The 27,615-nt window shown below is 41.1% G+C and overlaps 1 protein-coding gene across 3 annotated transcripts in view; it reads right to left on the reverse strand.

Moving 5' to 3' along the window:
* ST7 (suppression of tumorigenicity 7) overlaps positions 1-27,615 on the reverse strand; it is a 122,915-nt gene that overhangs the window by 66,743 nt on the left and 28,557 nt on the right. For 2 of the 3 annotated variants that reach the window (XM_088456242.1, XM_088456233.1), the window contains exon 2: positions 188-270. In XM_088456242.1, the coding sequence (XP_088312368.1) occupies positions 188-270 (83 nt within the window). Of the gene's footprint in view, positions 1-187; positions 271-26,406; positions 26,774-27,615 lie in introns of those variants that run through there. The other variant, XM_088456250.1, reaches the window with a different exon arrangement.

Genomic DNA, 27,615 nt, shown 5'->3' on the forward strand with positions numbered 1-27,615 from the left:
TTGTGGAATACAAATAAATGATGCACTAGACAATATTTGGAATCACTGTATTACAGGTCTTTTGTGTCCCTATTTGACCTTTACACAGCCTGTAAGATCTCCCATAATTCATCAATCATGTATTTATTTGAACTGGCTTAGGCTATACACAACACTAACCCAACATATTAATATATAACGTACTCACCAAAATAAGCCCTGAGATGAGGGAGGATGTGCCAGTCAGAGCAACATAAAATTTAGGTGTTAGAGTGTTCAAAAACATGCTCACTGAAAGGGAAAAAGAAAAGAATATAGGCATAAATGACAGTTATATAATATGTATGCTTACATTAAGCCGCAGTTATCCAGGAATTCCCCTTACAAAACTTGATAATAAATGGTAACACATATTAGCCAAGAGCAATTTTTATGTGTACAACTTTCCTAACTTGCAAATATACCCAGAAACATGCAATACATCTGGGGAGTTTAGTCACGTGCACTTTGCAGATGAAATTCACCAGATTGGAGGGATAGATATAAACTAAAATATAATCAGAGAGATGTTGAATAAATACAACCACTAAATTCTACCTCAATTAAATATAAGCACAGATATTACATATTTATGGTCCAGCCTTTCATAATCAGAATTTTTATTATTTTTGCCATCCTTTCTATCATAAATTTATTGTGCCAATAGTTTTATGCAAGTTATATTTAGGTGGCACAAACATGTTCTGATAGGTGGGTGAGGGAGGAGGGAAAATGTCAACAGTATGTTCCTGCCGAATTCATAACACACATTTACTAAATAAACCCAATAAACATACTCCTGAAAAATCTCTGCATTGCAAATTGCTAACTATATAAATACATTGTTAAAAGGAGAACTCCACACTGTTCAAACCCATATTTGGCCAAGAGTATCCATAATGCCAATACTAAATTTCACTGTAAGGTTGGTATCTACCGTAGTGAATTTAACATTATTTGTGTGATAGAGCATTTTTTTTCCTCTATAGCACAGCATATTGACTTCATGGGCCTTTAGCAATAGTTTTTTTTACCAGTAGGAACAGTTTGGTTGGTAGGGAAAAGCACTATAACCCAAAGAAATGGGTTGTCTTGCCTGTAAATGTGACGGAAAAGGGTGGGCGCTATCTCTATTATAATTTGATGACCAGAAAATCACAACTGTCTATAACGAGGATATGCTCTGGCACTTCAGTGCTGCAATTAGCATTTTTACTTGTTCCATTTTAGAACGCTGCCATTATGAAATTGTGGCATTCTAAAAATTCCCATGCGATCTTACAACAAACATTCCTAGAACCAATGCATTTGTTTGAGCCTTGCCGGTTCAGGAGGAATAGAATTGCAAGGGTCAATAAAATGTACTGTTAAAATGTTGATCAAATCAAGACCAGTTCAGCATCTATCCAAACATCCCTTGATCTACAGCATACTTGCCTACTCTCACTAAATGGTCGGGAGCCTCCCGAAATCGCGTGTCGCTCTCGGCGCCCCCGGAAGAGTGGGCAAGTCTCACCAAAATATATTATATATTTTAGCTGAAATTCAAGATCAATAGAACTTACTCACCGACTCACTAAATAAATTGTAAACTAGAGTATGTCAGATACCATTGCACATTTCCATCTCCCGCAGCATATATACATAGTGTATGTAATATATATATATATATATATATCTATATATATATATATCTATACATATGCACATATATATATACATACACATATATATATACATATATATATATATATATATATATATATACACATACACACACACATATATATATATATATATACATACATACATACATACACACACACATATATATATATATATATATATATATATATATGTATTTAATATTGCTCCCTCCCCCACATGTTCCAAAGTGGAGTTCCCACGGAGAGTGTATGTGGGAGGGAGCAGTGTGAATTTAAGGTAGACAAGCACAGATATTATATATATATATATATATATATATATATATATATATATATATATATTATATGCAATTTTACAAAGCCAAGAAAGCCTTGTAATTATGCTGGCAGGAACACTGGCAGTGTAATTGGCATATAAGCGGAGAGTGGGAGGAGCTTCAGCTGCCTAGAGAGACTGATTGGACATATTTGCTTTGCTGCTAATATAGGAAAACAAATAACTAAAAATACACCAATTTCAGGTAAAGAACCACAATATATATATATATATATATATATATATATATATATATATATATGTATATTACCAAATGTGCAATACACATGGCCTCATATAGAGAAACCTGATAATGCTTTCAAAACATTTACTTATAAGTATTTCAAGTATATTCATACTGACGCCCATATGTACTCAACAATATATGACAAGATAGGAAGACCAGATATCTAGGGATCAATGAGTGTGAATGGTTGAAATACATGAGATTAAGGTCCACCTCGAAAATAGTTTTGATAGTTTCACAAGTACTATACATGTTGGGAAGGTAATATGTATGCTATGCATTACTTCATTGACTCATCTAAGGCTTCAAGGCTTCAACTTCTAATCTGTTTAAGCTGAATTAAAATGCAAGCCAATTACAAAACCACATTATCCGGTTTTATTTAAAAGGTATTTACCAGCTTTTTGTTTTAAATGCTGACAGATCTATTCTGCTTAGCAATTTTGTTTCAAGGACCAGGGGCCTGATTCAGAGCCAGACGCTCTGACCAGAGCGCTCGCTCTGAATCAGGGCCCTCCTCCATTAAAATGGAGCGTCCTCCTGGACGCTCGTATAGCTGTGGGTGACCACCCACAGCATATACGAGCGCCCAAAAAGATGGTCGCGATGGTCTTGACCATCGCGACCATCGGACTTGCGACGGAAACCCTGCGGTAGGGTTTCCCAGCCACAAGTCCTGGAGTGATTTTGGCTCTATCAGAGCCAAAATCACTCCCACTGACATCACTAGTGATGTCAGTGGGGCCGGCTTCAGACGGTAGGCATTCCCATGGGAACGCCTCCATCTGGCAGGCATGCCCCCGGCAGGCCCACCAAAGGGGGCGTGCTGTCAGTCACCATCGACAGCACGCCCCCTTTGGGGCGAGACCCGGAGCGACAGCTTGGCTGTCGCAGTCCGGGTCTCGCGCATGCGCATGACGGAGCTCCCTCCGTCGTGCGCATGCGCAGTGGGAACATCGACCCACTTGCGAGCATATTGCCGCTTGCGAGTGGGTCTGAATGACCCCCCAGGTCAGTGATTTTATTTTGATCTTCATGAATACATTTTTAGCCTAAAAAATGAGGACCACCATGCCATTTATTTTTCCAATATGGTGTTTTCAAATTATTGCCAATTAAAGTGTTTTCTTTCTTTCTTTAAACACAGACTATTCTCACAGACCACATATTACTGCAGTCCTTTCACATACTAATAGATTACTTGTTCTACAATTTGGACAATTCTATGTCAGATGTTCTGTACACAGAGATTTTACACAGAGCAAATTTGTATGACCCACAATAGATTTGGGAATTAAAGCTGTGAATGAAAACACATTTCATGCCCCAGAAGGAAATGGAGTAATAAAAAGCTAAGAACCCCTAATATACACATATGACCCATTTTGTCTACAGCTAAACAAATTACATAAAATGTAATAAAACTTTAAGATTTGCAGTTTATATGCAAACCCCAGAATTTTTTTCCAGCCGGCTGGCATCAAGAAGTAGCTGGGAGCAGGGGTGGAACGACAGACATTGCACCGTGGCCCATCGCAATATAGGGGTCGACACTGTCCGGTGCCGTTTGTAGTTGTATGGCAGGCTGCAATGGAGCTGCTTGCCGGGCAGTCATCAAGGCTGTGACTGAGTCGACGGGCAGCTACACGCAGAGAGGACAAGGGCACAGTGCAGTCAGGCTCAGCACTGCAGTGCACTACTGGGTAATATACCCCAGTAGTCTCTGCAGTGGGGTCAGAGGAGCATGTGCTGAGCTCTGATTGGAGGAGTCCATCACATACTCCTCTGACCTGGAGTTTAGCGGCAGCGCAGCCTCATTGTGAGGCTGTGACTGCTGCTCTGCTGGCTGCCTGAGGATGCTGCTATTGAGTACACTGTGTGGGCACTATAGGTGGCATAATGTGTGAGGACTACAGTATAGCATAATGTGTGGGCACTAGAAGTGGTGTAAAGTGTGGGGACTACAGTGTGTCTAACTGTAGTGCCCAAACATTATTATGCCAAAGTGTGGGAACTACTGGTGACAATGTGTGGGCACTACAGTGTGGCATAACATGAGAGGAACTACATTGTGGCATAATGTGAGAGGAACTACAGTGTGGCATAATGTGGGGGCACTCCAGTGTAGCATAATGGGTGGGCACTATAGTGTGGCATAATGTGTCAGGTATCCACTGCATCTCCCTGTCACCTCTTCCTATCACCTTCTCCCCCCCACTGCTTCTCCCCTCTCCCTCACCCACTGCCTGTCACCTCTTCCTATCACCCACTGCCTCTCCCTGTCACATTCTGCCTGTCACCTCTTCCTGTCACCCACTGCCTCTCCTGGTCACACACTGCCTGTCACCCTCTCGCCTCTCTCTCACCCACTGCTTTTCTCTATCACCTCTCCCTATCACCCACCACCTATCCCCTCTCCCTTTCACCGATTGCCTGTCAACTATCCCTGTCACCCTCTCCTTGTCAACCTCTTGCCTCTCCCTGTCATCCACTGCACTTTGAACTTGGAGGAGGGGGTCCAAAAGCAAATTTTTGCTCCTGGGCCCACCACTCACAAGTTCCGCCACTGGCCGGGTGGAGGCCTTCGCAATAATAAAATGTTTTAAATCCTGACTTAAAAATGTTTTAAACTTGGGGCACGCTTTCCGGCCCCTATATGTCGCAATGCAAAGTGATGGGCACTCGCGCCCTGTGGAACAAACAATTGAATCGTTCCCGGCCACTTTAGACCAATTGAATTCCCCTCAAATACTTTTTTTAGTACAGTATCTATTTGATTGTCCTTTGCATATCCTGTCCCAGCTAATTCAGTAGGTGGAATAGGTCTAATCTGCAGCAGCTGACCAGTCCCTGTGGGTCTGTGGAGTGACAGGCATAGAATGTGTCATCCATGTGCTAATGCTTGTTTAGCACGTCACTTAGGAACAGATAGTTGCTGCACCTCTTGGAAATGCACTAATGCAGAAGTTCTCAAACTCGGTCCTCAGGACCCCACACAGGTCACTTTTTCCAGGTCACCCAGCAGGTGCACAGGTGTATTCATTACTCACTGACAAATTTTAAAAGATCCACAGATGGAGCTAATTATTTCACTTGCGTTGCTGTGAGGAGACATGGAAAACATGCACTGTTTGGGGTCCTGAGGACAGAGTTTGAGAACCTGTGCACTAATGCATTGACTCCATTACTAGCTGCTCCTCCCATTTATATGCAGATTACAGTATATATTGGGGGTGGAGAGGATTTATCAGATGTTCTATTACTGGAGAAAGAACTGGCTCAGTAACCTACCTGCAAGAAAAAGTGGTAGTATTCTAAAGTGGGGCACTCAAAAAACAGTATCTCCTAAAATGTAACCTTTACTACATAAATTAAAAGCGAATTCTAAAAACAGAATGTGAAGTGACATGTAACATGTAAGTAGTTTATATTGTCAGCTTAAAAACGGACACCCTAAATATAGGGTATGTACCCCAGTCCTTGGAATGTGGGCCTTGAGCTAGAATGCAGCTTTTGGTATTGGAAGTGTATTATTATCCAGGTCAATTATTAACCTCAATTTATTGGTGGATATCTCTCCAAACCCTCTATACCTGAAAATACACTACTATCCGCTAATGGCTCTTACATATTCTGAATCCTGCTGGTTACTAGAATGAAAAGGTCATAACTACACATAGTAACTATTTTTTATGTTACAAAGATGCTGATCATTGTGCAACTGGGATCAATCTCCACTGCCATGAATGATAGCATTTGTGACGCAGCGCATTGGGGTGGGGGTGGGGGAGTGGGAGTGGGGGGGGGGTGGGGGGAGTGCTGGGCGGCAGGCTGTTTCTGCCAGACGATGCGCCCGCAAAAGAGAACACTGCACTTTGTATACTGTACATCCATTATATAGATTGTAAGCTTGCGAGCAGGGCCCTCTTACCTTTATGCCTGTCTCTTACAACCCAGTTTTGTTCTATTAATATTGTTTCAAATTGAAAAGTGAAATGGAATATGCTGCGCTATATAAGAAACTGTTAATAAATAAATAAATAAATAAATAAATAGAGTCTCTTACTAGTTTTAAGTGTTTGTAAGCCTATTAAAAATGTGTGTTCTGGAGGTAGCGGCCTAAGCTGCGGCTGAATCGGACGTGCCGTTATGAGGTATAGAGCACCGTCACATCCATGGCAGTTTAGAGGACTTTCCAATCCCCTAGTAGTCACTAAAGTGCCCTTGCACCCGCTCACCGACCCTTCCGGATGTTCTGGAGTGGTTTCCTGCTCTGCAACCGCAGCTCTGGGCCTAGCTGCAAGAATTGGAAGCAGGAGCCGCTGCAGCTGTGCGGTCACAATACAAGTATGTACCCTCCAATCCCTGTCTTTAGGTCTATGAAACAGTAGCATAACCAGGTATTAAGTGCCACACACAGAGACAGTCTTGCTTTTTAATTCCTAGTTCCTCTCTCCCTAGTTTGTTATTCAGTCATTTTTTTTCTTCTCTTTATTTCTATTTCTGGTCCCTAATCTTTATTTCTAAGATTATAGTGCTGAAATAACATGGTATTCTATAAATTATCCATAATTTATTAATTCTAAATATACTTTATTAATTCAACATACTCCACTTATATGGGATATATATGTATAGCTATTAATTTTAAAATACATGTAAGAGCAACTCGTTCTTTGAATGGTTATTTATTTTATTTTTATTAATATATGATATGATTATCTCTTTTGGGAATATCACTATTATCCTACTAGGATTACTGTTAGGTTTAATATAAACCCATTGAAGTCACTGGAAAAAAGGATCCAGGAGGTGGTCCAAACCCAGGTAGCCTCATTTCAAAGTTACCATGCTTAGGTCACAGGTCGTGTCTCTGTGGAGGATCATAGAGAGACTGTAGGTGTTCATTTGGCTGAAAAGAAAGGCCTGCTCTCTAACCAGTCAAAATATTTGACTGAAACTTGCAGGCACTTTGACAATATAGGGGGGCAGGAATAATTGAGGATTAGAGGTGTTCATGTGGATCTCTCGTCTCCAGGTATTATTTATGCGCGAACTACAAACTTCAATGACCTTCTGGGTGCTGATCTGGACTCTAAAAAGCACTTTGATAGCATTGCGCAATAGCGGTATACCCCGGAAGAAACCCCGTGACATCAACTGCAGGCTCCATTACTACACTGTCATGGAGAAATCCTTCAGGAGGCCAGGAGGTCTGGGTACATTGAATTTAATGGTCATCCCATTAAAATTTTCCAGGATCTCTCTCTGAGCACCCTACACCATCTCCAGCAAGTTCACGCATAGATTACTTTCTGATTGACCAAAACCTTTTGTACTTGTTAATCGACTAATTTAAAAATCGAGCAGAAAACGGATTCAGACCATGTACCTATTTTTCTTAAGCTGCATGTACAATACCCCCCACCCCCACCTAGTCACAGGCACTTTAAATTTAATGAACAACTTATCCAAGACACATACTGTAAAGGAAAACTTGAGACAGCTATATCAGGCTCTCTTAATGACACTGGTGACGTTTCTACCATTACTATGTGGGAGGCTCATAAGTGTGTCGTGAGGGAAAAATGTATTCCTTGAATTGCAGAAACCCGAATATAGGGACTCCTATTCTGCTCAAATTCATGTTTTAAAACGCTCTCAAACGTACACTGGTCCCTGACACCATAGTGGAGCTCCAGTCTGTCCATTCAACTTTGAATAGATTACTTAATGATGGGGTCAAGAGGGCGTATTGATGTTGCAGGAATAGGTACTGTCACATCTCATGGATGGGTAATGAATGTTGGCCCGTACTCTGGAATGGCGAAGACCCAGAACAGAGGCGCAGAGTCTAACGTGACAGTGGTATTCACCAGGGACCCCCACAAGGAGGTATGGACTTGGCTGCACCTGACATGTAGGTCGCAGCCCTCTGCCCAGGTTCCTTTGTACAGGTGCTGGAGTTGAGCTAGAAGTATGCAATGCAGCGCAAATGGACAGCGTAGTACCAGGGAGAAAGCAGAATCAGGTCACATGGAAGCCGAAGTTGAACCAGGAGTCACCAAACGCAGTACCAGGGGATCAGAGGGAAACTGATTGCAAAGAATAGCCAAGGTCAGGAACAGGTAGACAATATAACAAGATCAGGTACGCTGGAGCAAGGTCTAAGCCTATACTCTGGCACTGGAGTGCTCCCAGGAACTTCCTTATATAGATCAAGGTTCAATTCTGGCGCCAATCAAATTTCCAGTATTACAGCGCCTGGCCCATTAAATGTTAAACAGAGCAGTGTGCGCGCCCCTATGGGAGCCGCGGCCGCCTGTATGCTGTAGCCGCCGGAGAGGAGGGAGAGGAGCTGGCAGCGGGCTTCGGGGGCTTCCCGTTCGCTGTCATTTTCTGACCAGGACCTCAGCGCTGCCGGACCCAGTAAGTGAATGCCGGGTTCGGCTGCACTGCGGCAGGTACTTTCAATGTAGCAACTGGCCCTGTAAAATGTTGGCGAGAGCCCTAAGAGCCCAGAGATCACTGTACATTAGGGATGACACTGGTGTAATAGAATTTACAGATAGGCGCATAGCAAAAGACTTTCAGTCCTTTTACTTTATGCACTCCTCAGGAGGCTCTCACAGGGAGAAGATCCAACAGTTGCATGAAAAATGTGATTTCCTGAGGCAGTGACACAGGACTTGGCCTCCCCCTTCATGGAACCAGAGCTGTTTGATGCACTTAAGTCAACCCTCTCAGGCAAACCACCTGGCCCACTTAAAATTTCAGGACGCACTCCTCCGGATTCTTCTCCAAGCTTTAAATATGGTATCGGAAGTCCTGCTCAGACCAGTCCCTTACTACCCATATCACAGTAATTTTGAAGGATGGCAAGGAACTAATCGCCTCATTTCTTAACTTAAAGTGGAAGTGAAATTATTCGCTAAACTTACAGCTAACTGTTAAAAGTTTCTCCTCTCAACACTGATTCACTTTGACCAGGTGGGTTCTGTGCCCAGGAGGGAGACAAGAGACAATACCACAAGGGTAATTGATTTAATTCACCATGCATCTAGCACATCTGTCCCTATGATATTCCTCTTTACTGATGCCAAGAATGCTTTCAATCACATAGACTGGAGTTTCACAAGTGGAGTTTTGGAGTGTCTGACCCTAGAAAATTCATATTTAATACTGCGTCACCAGAATGTCGACAGTACATTGTTATTTGTAGGTTTAGGATTAGGTTTAGAGGCCCTGATTCAGAGCCGGACGCTCTGACAGAGCGCTCGCTCTGAATCAGGGCCGTCCCTCTGAATATTAGAGCGGCCTCCTGGCCGCTCGCATAGCTGTGGGTGACCACCCACAGCTATAGCGAATGGCCAAAAAGATGGTCACGATGGTCAAGACCATCGGGCTTGCGATGAGACCCTTGTGGTAGGGTCTCGTCTGCCGCAAGCCCTGGAGTGCTTTTGGCTCTATCAGAGCCAAAAGCACTCCCACTGACATCACTTGTGATGTCAGTGGGGCCGGCCCCAGACGGTAGGCGTTCCCATAGGAGCGGGTCTGAATCAGGCCCCGAGTTAGGATTAGGGGTTAGGCTAAAATATGCAATAAAGTATACAAACATGCTGGCCACAATAAAAAATTTTGTCGACCAAACGTCCATGTTAACATTCTGAAAGGTGATTTTTCATACCACACCCCAGAGCAGAACCCATACAAAACTTGTCTAGGGGCCCAACGATGCTGCTGTATGCTTCCAGCAATCTACTGAAAACAGTAGAGAGTTTTGTCTCTCTGAGTGTACACCAACAGCTGCCAGATATAGATGAACCTCCAGACTGAATAGTAGATGGATCAAAATCAGAGCCCCTCCTGTGTTAAAATTGTGATTATTCATGTGTATCATGTGTAAATGTAAAAGAAAAGGAAAAAAGAAAAAAAAACAAAAAACAAAAAAAAAAACTAGTAGCTGGCAGTTAGCGGAGATCTGCAATGCTGTATTTGTTTTATATTGAAACAAAATAACCCGCTTTAACTGCAACATGTCTGGGTAATGTCCTGTATTTATCTTCCGCTGATAGGTTGTTTGGACCATGAGCTAAAGTGAGACGTTTAAGAAAATGTAATAGTAATCAAATGAAGGTCACAATGGCCAATCAGAATGATTAGTCATTGTAGATCTGCACCTGGAGCTAATTCGCTCCTTACCCTCCTGGATGATGCTCTGTACAGTCATTATTCTCATGACTCCATGATCAGTGTCTTACACCGGCTGAACCCCGCTGTTGTGTGAAACTGCGGAGGAGGGAGATTAGCAGGAGGGCCGATGATAAACAACAATTACAGATGTTGCAGATTCTGATTTATCCTCAAATTCACGTCCCTCTTCCTGCAGCCATGAACGAAAATGTTTTTCCAATTTTGGTGGAGATGGTGCTTCTACTAGTAGATGTCCTAATGCCACGAGCCACATCACTAATGGTGCATACACACGGGACGACCGTCAGTGATAACAATATCGCTGAACAATCTCCCGGATGTGCTGGATGATCTTTATCGATCATCCAGCACACCAGCAAACCACCAGCCATGTCCCTATAGTAACCTGGTCGATATCGACCAGGTTGGCCTGCATACACGGGCGATGGACGATACGGTTATCGTCCATGCGTGCCCGCGTATCGCAGGTCGTTGGTGGGTTGGAAGGGACCAAAAAATGCACGATATGAACGATAACGATATGATAGATATTATCATTCATATCGAGCATTTTAATCGCCCCCTGTGTATGCACCATAACAGTAAAAGATTCTTTGCTTACGGATAAAACAGTAAAAAAAAAATAGTTACTGTGGAAATATACAAAAGAGGCCAGGCCTGTGCCACTCCCAGATGATTTGATTGAGAAAGATCAAAAAGCCTAAAAGTTTATTTCCCATCGGGCTTGCGACAAGATCCTTGTGGTAGGGTCTCTTCTAACGCAAGCCCCAGTGAGCTTCCGGCTCTAATAGAGCCGGAAGCTCACTAATGACATCACAGGTGATGTCAGTAGGGCCACCCACAAACGGCAGGCGTTCCTTCAGGAACACCTCCGTTTGTCCAGCCACCCCCCCACCCCGGCTACAAAACGGGGCGAGCTGTCGATCAACATAGAATTTTTCACTCACTACGGGGCTTGCGCAAACTGCGCGTGCGCACTGCCCGGCCATCGACCCGCTTGCGAGCGGGTCTGAATCAGGCCCTTGATGCCTCCTTACTTAATAGATGGTCATCCAATCAGAAGGAATCGGTATAAAATACCGATGTCTGAATAGCCAGCGGTTCTCATACGGACGCCAAAAGCCCAATCAGCTACAATCCCGACTGCGGCTGGTAAGTCTCCCCCCTAACCCTCCCTTGGTGGTGCCTAACCCTAAAACTCCCAGGGTGGTGCCTAACCCCAAGTCCCCCCGGGGGTGCCTAAACCTAACCCATCCTCCCTGCACCCTAAACCTAACCCTCCCAGGGGGGGGGGGTTGCCTAAATCTAACCTCCCTCCGAGGGTGCCTAACCCTAACAATCCTGTGGGGTGCCAAACCCACCCACCCCGGCGGCTAACGTTAACCTGTCCCCGCTTACCTTTGTTCGGGATCCCGGCTGTCAGGATTTCGACGTGGGGCTAAAGATAGGAGTCGGGATTTTGATGCCTATCTTTAGTCCCGGGTCGGGATTCTATTTTCGAGATTCCGCCGGCCAGCCGCCGGTAATTAAACTGCATACCAATCAGAAGCAGTCTCTCTTTTCTATGGACAACTTAACTGGTTCACTTCTCTACTTTTAACACTGCTTGATACATCTCCCCCATAGTAAAGAAAGGCAGACTTCTATAAAGCCCAGTGAGGAGAGCTGCAGAGGGAGAGTTAAGTGTAATAAAAGGATACAAGTTGAGTGCACACCTAGTACATTCATCGTTGTGCAGCTAAGTAATGTGCTGGAGGGGTTGTTTAATAAAGAGAACATATTTTGGAATAGAGATGATCTGGTGCCCAACGTATTATATTTGCACTGCACAACCACCACATATCATCATCTGTCTCCCCTTAGTCACTAATTGCTCACACCCATAAGCTAGCCAGGGTAGAGGAATGCATCAGCAAGGAGGGGGGAGCGGTCTACTCCTGCACATCATTACCTGCTACACAGAGACAAGGGGTAACAATAGCTCACAAGGTATACAAATAAATCACTAAGTGATATACTACATAGGACACCAGAATCAGAGAAACAAAGACAGGAACTTTCTACTCACAGGAGTGCTACAATCAGAACAATTCTGCCAGCTTGGTATGACAGAAACGTAGTGTTTGCTGGCATCTTCAGACTAAGGTCTGTGTGTAAAAGGGGATAGTGACAGCACGTTAACTGAAGGTCCAGTAGAAGCAAGGGTCACTTGCATTTTCATACAGAGTTACATATTTTATAGCAATTTATGCGAATGTATAAATTATTTGGTTGTGCCAGCTTTATTGCATCTAAAGGTGCATATCCATTAGGCAATGGGGTAACGTCAGTACGATTATGACATCTTAATCATTCAGTCGTTCCTCATCCTGTAGGTGTTCACACTGAACGATATGTCATTCTGTGCAGGCACCCTCCCTCATCCCCGAACGTGCCCAATCTGTTGTTATCGGCAGATTGACCGGCATGTTCAGGTGATGATTGATGTCGAAAACGTCCAGCGGGAACGCGCATCGCTGGTCGTTTGACATTTTCATGCCAGATTAATGAGCGATTGAACAATTACGATGTCGTAAGCGCTCTGTTTAATCAGCAAGTGGATACAAGGCTTTAGATTGATATATAAACATAACCAAGGGGATTTCAAGCTTAAAAATAGTGAGAAGATCCATGCTAGAAGAAAGAATATTAATGTTAGACACAATTACCTTTGTAACCTTGTGGGATGTGACCTAATTGTGTTTTTATGCAGCAAGATTGATAAGATGATAGCTGATACTTTGACGAAATTAATACTAAGATCAAAGCGTTAAGAACTCAAAAACAATAAGGGACTAACCCAAGGAATATTCATTTGTCTCTTGTACCTTATTGTAGGCTATATGTTTTTGTTAAGTTGTTAATAAAGCTAAATACAAATATACAGAAGACCCTAAACCAGAAAGTGACAGGTGATGAGATGTTTGATGATGAGGAACAAACAGGGTTTGACCCATAATAAAAACATCTAAACTTCAACAAGGCTTGGACTATTATGAATTATCTGCTTGCTACTAAAATAAATGGTCTGTCTGTAATTTAAAAGCGTCTAATTCAGCAAAATCTCCATGTTATGGTGCATACACATGGTCAGATATGTCAGATGAACGATTTTTACCAACGATTTTACAACGATTGAACGATTTCAGACAGTATTAAAATGAATGAGATCGTCCAAATCTGACTGCAAACACATCAGATGTCAGATATCGTTATCTGACAAACGGGAACGCGCATCGTTCATCGTTGTAGGTACACGTCAGATTTTCTTTCAGATATGAACGATTTTTAAAATCGTTATCGTTCAAATCTGAAAGAAAATCTGACCATGTGTATGCACCATTGCCAAGACATCCCTGAATGGGCAACCGTACTTGGTAAATTATAGAACAAAATAATAACACCCCAAGACCTAAAAGAGGAGTTTTGTCATCTTGTTTGTATTAAACCTTCCTGCTTTTATTATTTTTTTAATAAATTAATATTGTGCCTTCTACAATATGTCTCTATAGTAGGAGCTAGAAAAAAAAAAGATTAATCACATGCAACTACACCTGGTACTACAAGTTCAGCAAATTAGCTTCTGCATCACGGGCATCTTCAGTTACGAATTTTGCATAAAATATGTATGACCTACAGAGTGCAATGCTTGTTCTCTATTTCTGCTACAAAGAAACGAGCGCTTTTAGCATCTGCCGCTACCAATATTAATAAGCCCTGGTCCAAGGGCAGGGCAAAGTTCTTTATTAATCATCAGATAGACTATCTATGGATCCTATTTCCATTAAATGTTTTCTAATAATAGTTCTGTAATGTTTTGCTCCTGCTAACAAGGCTATTTTTCACTGCTGCCATACATCATCACAGTAATCCAGACTCGGACTACAATATCTCCTAATAAAATAGTAAAAATACCCAGTAGCCCTAACCCAAATATTAGGTTACATTAAAAAAAAAAAAAATGATGGGTAAGAAGAAGTAAAAGCAAACTTGAAACTGATCACACTGTGGTCATTTTGCAGCACAATAATAATAATAATAATAATAATAATAATAATAATAATAATAATAATAATTAGGCTGTTTTTGAGCCAATGTGGACTAAAATACCCATGGGGTTGACATCCTTTATTTGTGTTCATAGGAATAGAAGTGTATTTTATTGTCAAGCTTCTTGTCTCAAATATTGATTGGTGTCAAGAGCTGTGGGACCCCAAGAAAAGTGAAAAGGGGCAGTGGCCTCATTTCAGATAGGCCTCCATTCACCTTTACCGGCACAGCTGCTCTCTGCATAGCAGAGCGGTGGCTGTGACATTGACCCCCACCTTCCCGTGGGTTATTGCAAACATCCGGAGGTGAGACGGCAAGAGAGTGCCCAAAAAGTGGGACTGTTCCGCTGAATTTGGGACGGTAGGAAGGTATGGTATAATCACTTTAGTAAGTCTACACAAACTGTCCTAGCTTAGTGCCAGACACATAGGGCAGAGGTTCCCAAATGCGGTCCTCAAAGCACCCCAACAGCTTTTATAGATATCCATGGTTGAGCACAGGTGGTTAAATCAAATTGACTGAGATACTAATTAAGTCACCTGTGATCAAGCATGGATATCCTTAAAACCTGCACTGTTAGGGTCCCTTGAGGACAGAGTATGAGAACCTCAGTCACAGAGGAATATTCAATTGTTCACGGCAAAATCTTAGTTTTCTGCGGCTTGAGTTAACACGCTTATCACACGGCAATATGCCGCTTACAGCCCACACCAATTATAAAATGTGGTTGCGTGGTTACTTTCTAGAAGCGTGGGGAACAATGGGGACATCAATCTATACCCCCAAAAAGTGCAAACTAACATTGGATAACAGTATAGAAGTATAAAAGCAAAGTTATTTGGGCTTAAGTTAACACACCTAACACGCTGTAAATTTACATGCATGTAAGTTGATATGTGTCGGTTTGACATTTACATTTTTAATTTCTTTAAAAAAAAAAAATACCTGCAACAGCCACTTGCAAACCTAAAAACACCTGTCCCATCAATACAACACACCCATATACTGTAGTACATAAATAAAAGGGTTTCCGAAACTTCACCATTACATAGCATGTTTTAAGAACCTCCATGCTTGAGTCCTGATGGTTAAATCAAATTGACTGAGGTACTAATTAAAACACCAGTGCTCAAGCATGGATCTCTTTAATACCTAGACTGTAAGGGCGGAGTTTGGGAAACCCTGATTTGCTGTCCTAGGGGTTCTGAACTAAGTTCTGACATTTTTACCCAAAATAGGAATTTTCCCAAACTTTTCACCTGCTCAGGAGCTGCGAGTAAAAAGTTGTATTTAGCCACATTTACCTCTGAAAACAATTTAACATGGCTAATTGAATATGCCCCATAGAGGCTGATGCAGAGGTCGAAGTAAAATTGGTGTACTGTAAATTACTGAAAAGTTACTAGTTTGTAAAAACAGTGTACATTGGCACATATCCTGAGCTGTAAGCCTCTCAGGATGTGCACTCATCTGCACTGGCAGAATAACCGCCTGGTTTACTATAAGTTATCGTTCGTGTCTACTTGCTAGGTTCAAAATATAGTCCTTCTAACAGGCATCTATTCACTTACGTATAGGTCTGCATGGCCCGAATTTGTGTGTACACGCTATTACTATACTGTGCCTGAGATGAGAACGCCTCTTCCTCTCCCAGTTCTTCCTTTCAGTTGTAAAGTTGATGCATCCATAGTGCATACCTCTCTGAGCATGTACACTATAAATTTGCATGAGATACACTAGCAGAAAGGATGCAAGTTCAACTCTGCCTCAGCTCCATAATGTTGTACACCTACAAAGAAACCATGGTTTTGTTATCACTGAGAGATTTCTAGCAAATGTGCAGCTAAATATAAAATAGAATAGTAAAAAAAAAAGAATGTACATCTTTGGATAGATCTAAAGAACCAGGTGCACTTTTAGGACCTCATTCAGGACCTCATTCAGAGTTGGGCATGAACATAAGTTGCAGCTTTTTAGTTTCTCACAACTTGCTCACTGTGCTGTGTGGCCATGAAGATGCCACAAAGCACCCAAGGGGTGTGTCAATGTGAAATGCCTCCAAGATAGCCACCTAAAAGGCCATGGCCGGCATTTGAAATGTCAACATGCCTAAAACACACTTAATTATGCACATTTTGCTGCAGCTGCGGCTACAATATAGCAGGAATACTGTCTATTGAATACACTTTATTTGTATTTAAAAGGCATGTATATATACACAAGTGCAATTATGTACTACATTGCGGATATGGAAACATAAGAAGAAGAAAAAAAACTTACAAAAAAAGAAAAACAAACCCCCCCCCCCGAAATTATACTAATGGGCATAAAATATCAAAAAGGCATCAGGCAATATAATATGAGATTGTCATACAAATAATATACATTTTTTTATAGAAGCTGAAAAAAAATTAAAAAAGGGAAGACTAAGTATGAGGGGAAGGGGGATGCCAGTAGGAAAATTTCATGCCATGATGTGAGCAAAGCCTATGTCATGGAAATAAAAAGAGAACCTCAGCTGTTGAACAGACAATTTGGCAACCACCAAAGCATGAATTTTAGAAAAAAAGAGCACCCTTACCTATGCTCTTCGGCTTTTTAAAGGAAAGACCCAAAGTATATGCACTTTCCCCGTTTAACACATTTATGAGCCTGACCCTAATTGGGGGCATACAGATTGACAAAAGAAAACCATTGGTGCGCAATGGTAGTTTTAACCAGAGGACCATCTCCAAAAAGGAAGGCTATAGTCTCATGGAGTGAAAGGCTCTATTAGCAGCAGAGTAATAACTGAAAAAGCTACTGTGTCCGCAAAGTGTATGTAATAAATGGGAACATTTTTCTGGAATATTGAGACCTTTAACATTGTTTGAATAATCAACTTATCCATTCCAAGCGACAGGAATGAAGAGTCGGCTGGTCAGGTTCCTGGGGCTTCCATGGATAATTCATCTGGAAGATGACTTGAAAGGGAGGGTGAGGAAACCACAAGCAAGGGAAGAAAAATAGAGCAGAGTAGCAGAAAGAGAAACAAAAAAAAAATGAACAAAACACTTAAAAAACAGAAGTTCCGAACATAGATTAGAAGCAAATTACACATACGTAGCCATGGAAACCCAAAGGGGGTCTATAGTCAATATAAATGGCAAATTCAGACATAACTAGGGGTACTAGTGAATGAGTGTCTCTGAGATCAATGTTGATCAGCAAATATAACCAACAAAACCTAAATGGAATCAAAAATACTAGGACAAATGTATTGCCAAAATGGGGGGTTGAAGAGTAGTTAAGTATAGATGTCAGGCAATGATATAATGATTAACAATACGTAACAGGAAGCAGAAAAAAGGAGCCTCACAAGTTAAAATGACACAAAGAAATCAAGTAGGAAACCCTTAAAAAATAAAAAGAAGTGATATAAGACAGAGTCAATCAAGTAACTCCAGAATCTGTAGCGGCAGCCTCCGAGTTCTTGACTTGCTGCCAGGAGTTCCTCTGGGGAAGCAGTGCAGATGGGGTTGTAGAAGGGTTCAGCCAGTTAGGGATGGAGAGTTGTACCAGATCAAATGTGGAACAGAAGGTAGGCAAGTCTTCAGTCCTGAAGGATAAATTGCTTACCATTGTGGGGAACTTGTTGGCTTAAAACAAAGCCCCCATGAAACGTGATGTTCCTCTTATTAAGTTAATTGGTAAGAAAGCATAAAATCTGTCACTGTTGCAAAGTATTCCAGGAGATGTCTTAGAAGATCTGGATTTTTTCCCCAATAAATTAAATTTCTTTCAGGCCCTCTCTTTACCGAGAATCTCCTCTTTAACTTTACAATAGTGCAGTCGACAGATGTCTCTCAGATGTTTGGACTGCAGCCATCCAGGGAGCAGAGTCAAAAACTATTTGGGTATCTCATTTTCCAGGATCTCATCAAATATCTCTGTAAGGGCATCAATGATACCTTGAGGAGGGACAGACTCAGTGATATGCCTAATTCTGAGATTATAACTGCGCCCTCAATTGTTGCTATCATCCAGACGTCTACACATTTCCACCAGATGTTTCATATGATATGTCGAGCGAGGTCTGCATGTTATCTAGGCGAGTTGCCATCACCTCATCTCAATCATCAAAAAAAACAACTCGCAGGCCACTATGAATGCCACTATGAATCACAACAAAATTTTTTTTTCAATCATACAGGTAGTGTTTTGACTGCTGGCAACACGCTGCTAGCAGGAGAGTTGGAAGCTATGCTAGGTGCCTGTTGGACTCAATGCCAGGACCCAGGCAAGCAATCTTCTGTATTTTCAGTTATGGATGGTGTTGTTCTCAAGCTAGTATTTGGACTGTATTTCACAATAATTTGTATTATTGTAGTTAAGTATAGAGGTCAGACAATGAGACATAATGACTAACTAAAGGTATCTTTTTCAAACAACTCCCAGTGTCTCAGTTGCAAAGATCCTTATTGGATCTAAAAACACAAAAGACACGAACATTCTTCATAATCTGCCAGCAAAAAATTATATTATATATATATATATATATATATATATTTATTTATTAAAAGAAAGTGGTAACGGCGCTTAGTCTCAGTTCAAAGTCTAAATGGTCATCAGTTGACGCACTTCCCAAGTCTTAAGGGTGGCAGCTCCTTCTCCCAAATACTGTTGTTCAGACAGCGTATTATCCTATAAGACAAAAAGGTGGAGAGAGAGCGCTGTGCCTGGCTGACTGCATTTTAGCTGGTTTTAATCAGCTACAGAAGCTGCGTAATTCATGTGTCCCGGTTTAAAGGGATATTATGGTAAGGCGCTATATATACAGTATATATCATATACAGCGCTTATTACAGAGGCCAACGGAGTACAGTAACCACTACTTACAGATGGAGAATTGATACCGGGCTGTTCACAGGATTTGGGTCCAAGGATCTATATGGTCATTTATGCTGATACAAAAGTGGTGTATTCCACTTATTAAGGTACACCCCCATTCATATAGGGGTGTTCACACTTGGTGGAGGCTACCACGAATTTAAAATACTGCACAAGGAGGCGCTCTCTCTCCACCTTTTTGTCATATTATACACACACACACACACACACACACACACACACACACACACACACACTGTATAGGTACCAATGTCTGCACTAAGCTAATAGCTGTCCATGCAAACACTTGTTAACCTGAATCAAGTCTGGCCTAATATTTTACAGATTCAAACATTAAACACAGTTGTACAATGGCCACTAAAAAGGATCACTATGCAATCTTGTAAATGGGAGATTTCCCCAGAAATGCATGATTGCAGAAGTTTAAGTGGGTTTTCCAGGATTATTGTGTGAACTATACATTACAGAGTTACAACTTTTGCAACGGATTGCTCTTACTTGCTACTACAAACAATTACATGACTAACTATGTATTACATGCTATATTAGTGGGGGCTGATGTGTCTACCACAGCTCAGGCTGTAATTGATGTTACATACTCTATTTGTCTGTGAAGAAAATGCAGGAAATGGAGCCTATATGCCTGGATAAAAAGCTGGGGATGGATGGTCTTGCAAGATACAGAGCATCAACACCTGTGACAACAATTGGCTGTGCAGAATGCGATGTATGTTACTGCCGTAACCTCCAGAAGATAGTTAATAAGCTAGAGCTGATACTTCAACATCTACTGAAGGAAGAATAACTGAAATTAACAACTCAGACGATCTGTATTCATCATAATCAATTAGGGTGGAATATAAAAGTCTCATTTCCTGAGGGCGCATATTAGTATTTCCATAAATTCAGCTTGGCTGAAATAATCAGGTAACTTCTTTATATCCCATAATAGTTTACACATATTCTTATTGTCACCATCACTATACACATTCATTGTACGGAAGAATAGTGGTGATAATCGTGTGGAGACTTGTAACCTTGTATTTATTTGGTCAGAAGTTTTGCTTTGTACAAATGTGCCTCATACATCTAGTCTCACCTGAGTCTGTATATGAACCACAACGGAACTTGGAATGAAAAAGCTGCGGCCGCTACATTGTAGCACTTCGTATACAGATTCAGAGATATACGCAGATATACAGGAGTCTCATATCAAATTAATCAGTAGTCTGCTGGTGCGTCTTATTTGCATCGCATTGCGACTTAACACATTTTCAGCAAAAAAAAAGACACCTGGTGCTAGCAATTTCACGGGACCTAAGAGGGGCTATTTGGAGCGACTGCAAAGGACACATCTGTATTCATACAAGTTTGATTCAAGCCCAAAACACCCAGTAAAAGCACAGCAATAAATAAAAGCTGATGCTGGACTGTTATATATATATATATAATTTCCAAGATTTCTATGTACTTGAATAAACTTTCAGCAAATGATGTAACAGTGAAGAGATCCTTAGATGTTTGACGCCCCTACCTTTACTTACTTTAAGCACTACAGATGGCACAAATACCTTGGAAAATGTTGTCAAGATTTGTGTAAAAATATGTCCACACGGACGATGTGGCTTTTTTGGTCTCATGTGAATGCGTTTCTTGTTATCACTGGCAAGAGCTGCTGCCGCTGGTGACGGACTTCAACACAAACAACATTATCTGAATTTTATCAACTTGTTCTTATCCAATATATTCATCATCATCCTCATTAGTGGAGATACACAATTATCCTGCTCATCCTGTTGTACTTCCAAAGTAGTATTCTCAATGTCTGTGTCTAATCCATTATATGGATGTGTATGGCATGTTAGCAGTTACTTTTTTTTCAACAGTAACTTTTCTGTTTATAGTTCGAGGTGATGATTTCTTAAAGATTGTCAAACATAATTGGAGTGCCCTTTCTTATGCCGCGTATCCACTAGGCGATTTAAATGAGCGACTGAACAATTACGACATCGTAATCGTTCAATCGCTCATTAATCGTGCATAAATAGTGCACTATAATGTCGTAAACGACCAGCGATGCGCGCTCCTGCTGGTCGTTTCCGACATCAATCAACCCTTGAACATGCAGGTCAATCTGCCGATAATGACAGACAGGGCATGTTCGGGGATGAGGGAGGGTGCCTGCACTGAATGACTAATCATTGTAGGCACTGCACATTTATGAGGAAAGACTGTACGATTACAATGTTGTAATTGTACTGTCGTTCCTATATCTGCTAGTGGATACGCACCTTTACACCTTCTTCTTACCCCTTCACCATTTGTAAAAGTAGATGAAGAAGTGCTATAACTGCCAGCACTAGTACTGGGATGCTCCTGTTCTACTATAGACTGGTTACTGATTGATTTACAGCAGAACATAAGTAAAGATACTGTACTTGCACTTGTAACGGTGATCACACACAAGTGAACGTATAAGATATGGAAATGAGGGAATGTGACCTTTACCATGCAATTTTATTAAAAACTTTTTAAACCAGAAAAAAATATATATTTTTCCACTTTTATTATTTTAAGGTGCAGCTAACTGGGACACCAGATCCAGTAAAAACAGTAATAGATTCTTCCTCTCCAAGAAAAACAGTTGTCCCTTTAAATATCTAAAATTAATTAAAAAAGACTGGTCAGCTAAGCTTGCAATCACTGTACTGTTTCTGCCTCTAATTAACAATATATACTGAAGTGTAGATGATAAAGATTCCCTTGTGAAAAACAATTCTAAGTGCAGCTTCACTTTTTCCACCCACTGCAACTCTCTGTTAAAGTACAACTACAGCTCACAACCCTCTCAATGCACTCATCTGTGTATAATGGTGACTGAAAACACACGGTATGGACTTATACAAATCCAAAGCACGGGAGATTCAACACTTCTGAGAAAATTATATTTTGCCTCATTTTGAGAACTGAATCCAAATGGCTCATCCCTAATCCAAATAGCAGCAGCTCTATTGGGGCAATGGAAAGCGCTGATGCAGGTGGACCGCTATGCCTCCCCTAGACAAGAACCTCATGTGCCTAGTGAGAAATCCAGCACGGGCCAAGCTTAACAATCAATCACAAATAATTGGCAATGTGAGTCCTGTGTAAATGGAACTCTTCTGGAAAAGTTATGAATTTGTTGGTTACACAGTAATGCCTGTCCACTAGGGAAGACCATATATGTAGCAGAGATGAGCAAAATCAGGAAACAATTGTGTCATTGAGTTTCGCACAGATCAGACTGTTTTGCAGCGTGATTCCAGTAACACAACTTTTGAGTTCCATTTTTGCCCTCTCAATTTGTGGAATGCCAATCCACATTGTAATTGTAAATTTGCATTATGCTGAATTTATTTACTGTGAATAAAGCTTTAACAGCCGTTCAGCTATGTGGTGTAGTCAGGATAGGTTTGAGAACACTGAAGGACACATTCCACTGAAGAAACGCTCACAATTTTTAAAACTGCGGCTCATTTCTACTAGAGAGCAAAGTATTCTCTCTCTTTCAAGATTCTGCCTGATGAGCCAATTGGATGATGCAAATGATGTTACCACAGACAGAAGCTGCTGATTTTGGAGCAAGGAATGAAAAAAAAAAGATCTACACTTATAATACAAAAAAGAAAATGTTATATAAAAAACAAGATGTCTAGAAATCTATATAAACACTTTACACTACCAACCGGTACCTTAACTAAACAGTTTTACAATTTGTGACATAATGTAGCTACAACATGCTGCATTTAAATATATATATATATATATATATATACACACACACACACAAACTAATATAATAAGAACATTGTGTCAGTTGTTCCAAGTTGGCGCAAAAACTACTAAACCGATTTTCATCAAAACTGCAGTAGTAGTGGAAACTCCTAGAAATATCCTGCACTTTGTTTCATTTCGATCCGTCAAGTCAAAGCTGAACTATAGCAAAAACAAAATTTATTGACATCAATGCAAGAGATAGGTGTGGCACCATGTGCGCGGCTGGTAAGGGATGGGGAAGAGGTGCTTTGGGCCCGTGTTTACTTGGATAGGGTAAGAAACATAGCAGTCTGTGCACAGGGCACACAGCGACATAGCTGTGAGTGGTGGGTGAAGGCGCTGCTGCTACCAGTCTGTATAGCGCTTCTGGTTACATGGGCCACTCCCGCGACAGGGACCCTATGCAAAGCAATACAACTAGAACATCTCAAATAAAAAACTTATGGCAGAAACTATTTCATCGTGGGCAAAGCCATGGCCAACAACTAGTTTCTAGTATAACTTATTAACTGATACCTCAGCAATATTGGGCAACTGAGCAGAGGAAGACAGAAAACTGCCAATGTTACTTACATTGTGTTATGTAACAAACTAAATTACTCCATTTAACCATTTTATAGTGTATACACCCAAAGGAAAAAAAAGTGAGCAAATTAAAATGTTAAAAAAAGGCAAAAAATAAAGTAAGAGAAAGCCTACAATAAGTAGCGATATCACATTTGGACACAAATCGCAAATGTCGATGCTTTAACAGAACACTACTCAACCATCTCTTTCATTTGCCTCCTGTGCCTTTAGAAACCAAATCAAAATGGCAGGTAATGGACTTCAGCACTAGTCCAGTTTATTGCTATCTGCTGCTGTGCAACAAGGAGCACACGAACCCCCTCCTCTTTATTTGGAGTCTGGTAGCCATGGAAACAAAAGCAGCTAGCAGCTGAGAGCAAACAGATAGTATGTCTGTTGCTTTACCAGTAAAGCATGTGCAGAAGATAAAGGGAACACCACCCTTTTGCAAGATATGGTACAAAGCATGGCAAGTCACTGTCAATGGAATCATTCAGAATTAATGTTCAACAGATTCTCCTGCACATGTAATGCAATCATGGTGGCCATATGCAGACAATGCTACAGTGTCTTCTGATCTATCCGCTCTCAGCATGTACAAAACTAATCACCAAAAGCAGTACATTAAATATATAATAATACTATTTCTCACACCTGGATGGATATAGGATCATAAAGAAAATACACAGATTGATCATTCAGTAACACAATACCATCAATGATAAGCAAGTGTGGCCAGGAGATTTCATACTATGAAAAATAAACTACTACTACCAACTACTACTGATCGGCAGAAACTAATATTGATTTAAATGCATCACACTAAAAAGTCTACTTGTAACAACATGGGTTAACAGTCACAAGCAGTATCAGCAAATCCGTTACAGAGAAAACCCTATGCTTGTTTATGCAAACTTATGTCAACTAACCTATATCATTGTTTACATTTAATAAATTCTGCAGTGTCTTTGTTTTTTAATCATTAAATGTATATATAGTCATATATAGCATAAGCAGGTAATGGCTTGGATCATATACCGGTAAAATGTGACAGGTATGCGGCGAGGTCAAAGCACTAAAAGTTCACCGATCAGCCCCAGACTTCCCTTTTCAGTAACACAATAGACTTTGGGCACCCGTTTGTCTCCTTGTAGCACCATGTCAGACTTTAAGGGCCTGATTCTGCAAGGAACGCATAGATGCAGACGCACGCGCCCATCCGCTGTGAGAATATGCTAATAAATGCATACGCACGGAAACCGCAGCACAAGCTGCAGACGCCCAGCCCCATACTCCTTTTACTTGCCCATCTCCCTTTACTCACAGCCTGATTAGCACACAAGATAGTGTAAACATCGGTAACATCGAGAACCATCAGACCCATTAGCATAATAGTGGTTGACCTGACCTGCCAGAGGATTTTGGCCACTTCCTGTGTATAGCTGCGTATGCCGCCGCACTGCCTTATTTATGCACGCCCCTATAACGCCTGCATTCGCCTGAACACTCCATGTCACCACCCACACACGGCACTACCTGTCTGTCTATCAACATCAGAGGGGTCTGTGTGCACACTGCGTGTAGTCTGCGTACCCTAACCCGATCGCACTGACTAGTTCGCGCACGCGCAGTGTGATGCATACGCAGTGCAAAAACATCGCCTGAGTGCGTGCGTTCTCTCCTGTGCGTTCCTTGTTGAATCAGGTCCTAAGTCCTCATTATTAGAAGAGTTTTGGTGGATGCATTGTGATTTGCAGAAAGGCGCACACCTTGCACACACCCTCTGAATACATATGGGTACACAATACAAAGATGGTACAAGATGTGCAACAAAAACACGTGTCAAAAAGTTTCATAAAGGATAAGCTTTTTTTTTTTTTTTCAATGTAGGAGAGCAGTGTACTTACGCTTTATAGGGCTGAATATAAAGCAAAGGTGGACTCTTAATACATTCGCTGCATTGTTTGTCTATTTCAGCCAGACTTCAATATCTCAATATAGTGAAGTCTGGCTTCAATCAATAAAGGTGAACTTACATTATATATGTATTATTTAAAAAAAAAATGACCACTGTGCAATTTCAACACAATCATTTTTTATTACTAATGGGTCTAGAAAATCCCAGCTTAAGAGATTCTTCTGTCAATCAGTGATTTCTAGTCATGTGTCAAGATCAACCCTGTTATTTCCCCTAGAGCCCAGTAGTATTCTCATCCTATAGCCCTCCCAACAGGGACAAACACTGCCTCACAGAGAGCATTTCTGTAGAAAAATACCGAATAATGTGTCTATTACTGGCTCTGAGGAATCACTGACATGTTCTCAGTGTCAGTACATTGCGGGTAAGCTGGAGCTCTCCTCTTCCATACTCTGATGCAGCCAGAGAAGGATGGAAGCTGCCCGACTACATTTAAGCATGCAAAGAGACTAGCAGAAATGCAGTATATAACATACAATACATCCTATGCAATGAAATGCAAGTTAACCATAGCCCAGATTTAAGCATTTAAAAATAATAATAAAAGTCAAATAAATACATACAAAAATAATCATAGGAATAACATTGAGCTGCATATACTTACATGAGGATTCTGTACCAAACATGGCTGGCCCCAGATCAGAGTTAAATAAATTAGAATAAAATGAGGGATGAAATATATGGGGCTTTTACACAGCAGGGATCATGAAGCCAGACAATGCAGTCCCAGCTATCCAGCTGCCAAATACCTTTCTCTAAAGCTGAAGGCTGCAGAACACTCTCACTGAGACTGAAAGACCCCTCTTGACGGAGAGAGAAGAGAAAAAAAAAAAATCATGAGCTGCTATTTCAGTCCAATTGGCAAGCATAGGCCAATGTGTCTTTTCTATGATGCAGCGAGGCAGAAATAGGTAGCAGAAACCAGATACTGCAGTAGTCCACAGCCCTGCTCTCCGTAAAACAATAGCACAGCTTATGCACACACTGAATGACGTCAGGACACTGCAATGACCGACTGCTGTTAACCAAAGGCTAGGAGGGGGCTTGGATAAAGCAGTAGAGTAATTCAAATAGGAATTCCTTTGTCACCAAAGCCACAATGAAAAGGAGACATCCCCTTTCTTACATTTTGCACAGCAATGAACGGAAAGTAGCCTTTGCACTTGTGCATTCAAATAAGCTAGCAGAAATGGTGTACTTCACAGTGACTGACTATGCAAATATTAGTTCCTGATTTATTGATTTGGGAGGAGGGACTAGAGCAGGTATTACAAAAATATTGCAAAAGGGAGTAGTTACTATGGAAAAAGCCAACCTAGTAGACATACAACATACATTAAGATGGGCTGTATTTATATAAAAGTGGACAAGATATACACAAAAACTATATTTTTTTGAGGGGGAGCAGTTAAAAAAAACCAAAAACATAAAAAAGGTAATATGTAAAAAAGGTCACAGAAACTATTTCAGTATGTGAGATCCTAACAACCTAAGCTTACAAACTCCTACATTTAAGTGGCCATAGTATCTGTGAGCAGCATATTTTGGCGGCATGAGGTAGTCTATTGGTTCTGAATACACTCCAGCAGAACTACAAAATGTATTTAGGACAACGGTTAAAATAAATTTAATGGGAGCTATAAACAGAAAAGGAATATAGTAGGACAGGCATCTTGTTCAGGGGGGATACTGAGCAGGTATTAATATTAGCTGATAACATGGCACTGGAAGTGACCCTATTTCTCCTCAGCTGCAGCTTCTTGCATTGAAATTTCAGTGTTTGAGAAACTCTGAATGCACATCCCAAACAATC

The sequence above is a fragment of the Taudactylus pleione genome, unplaced genomic scaffold, assembly GCF_031769625.1.
Source record: "Taudactylus pleione unplaced genomic scaffold, aTauple2 ptg000041l, whole genome shotgun sequence".
Classification (NCBI taxonomy): Eukaryota; Metazoa; Chordata; class Amphibia; order Anura; family Myobatrachidae; genus Taudactylus; species Taudactylus pleione.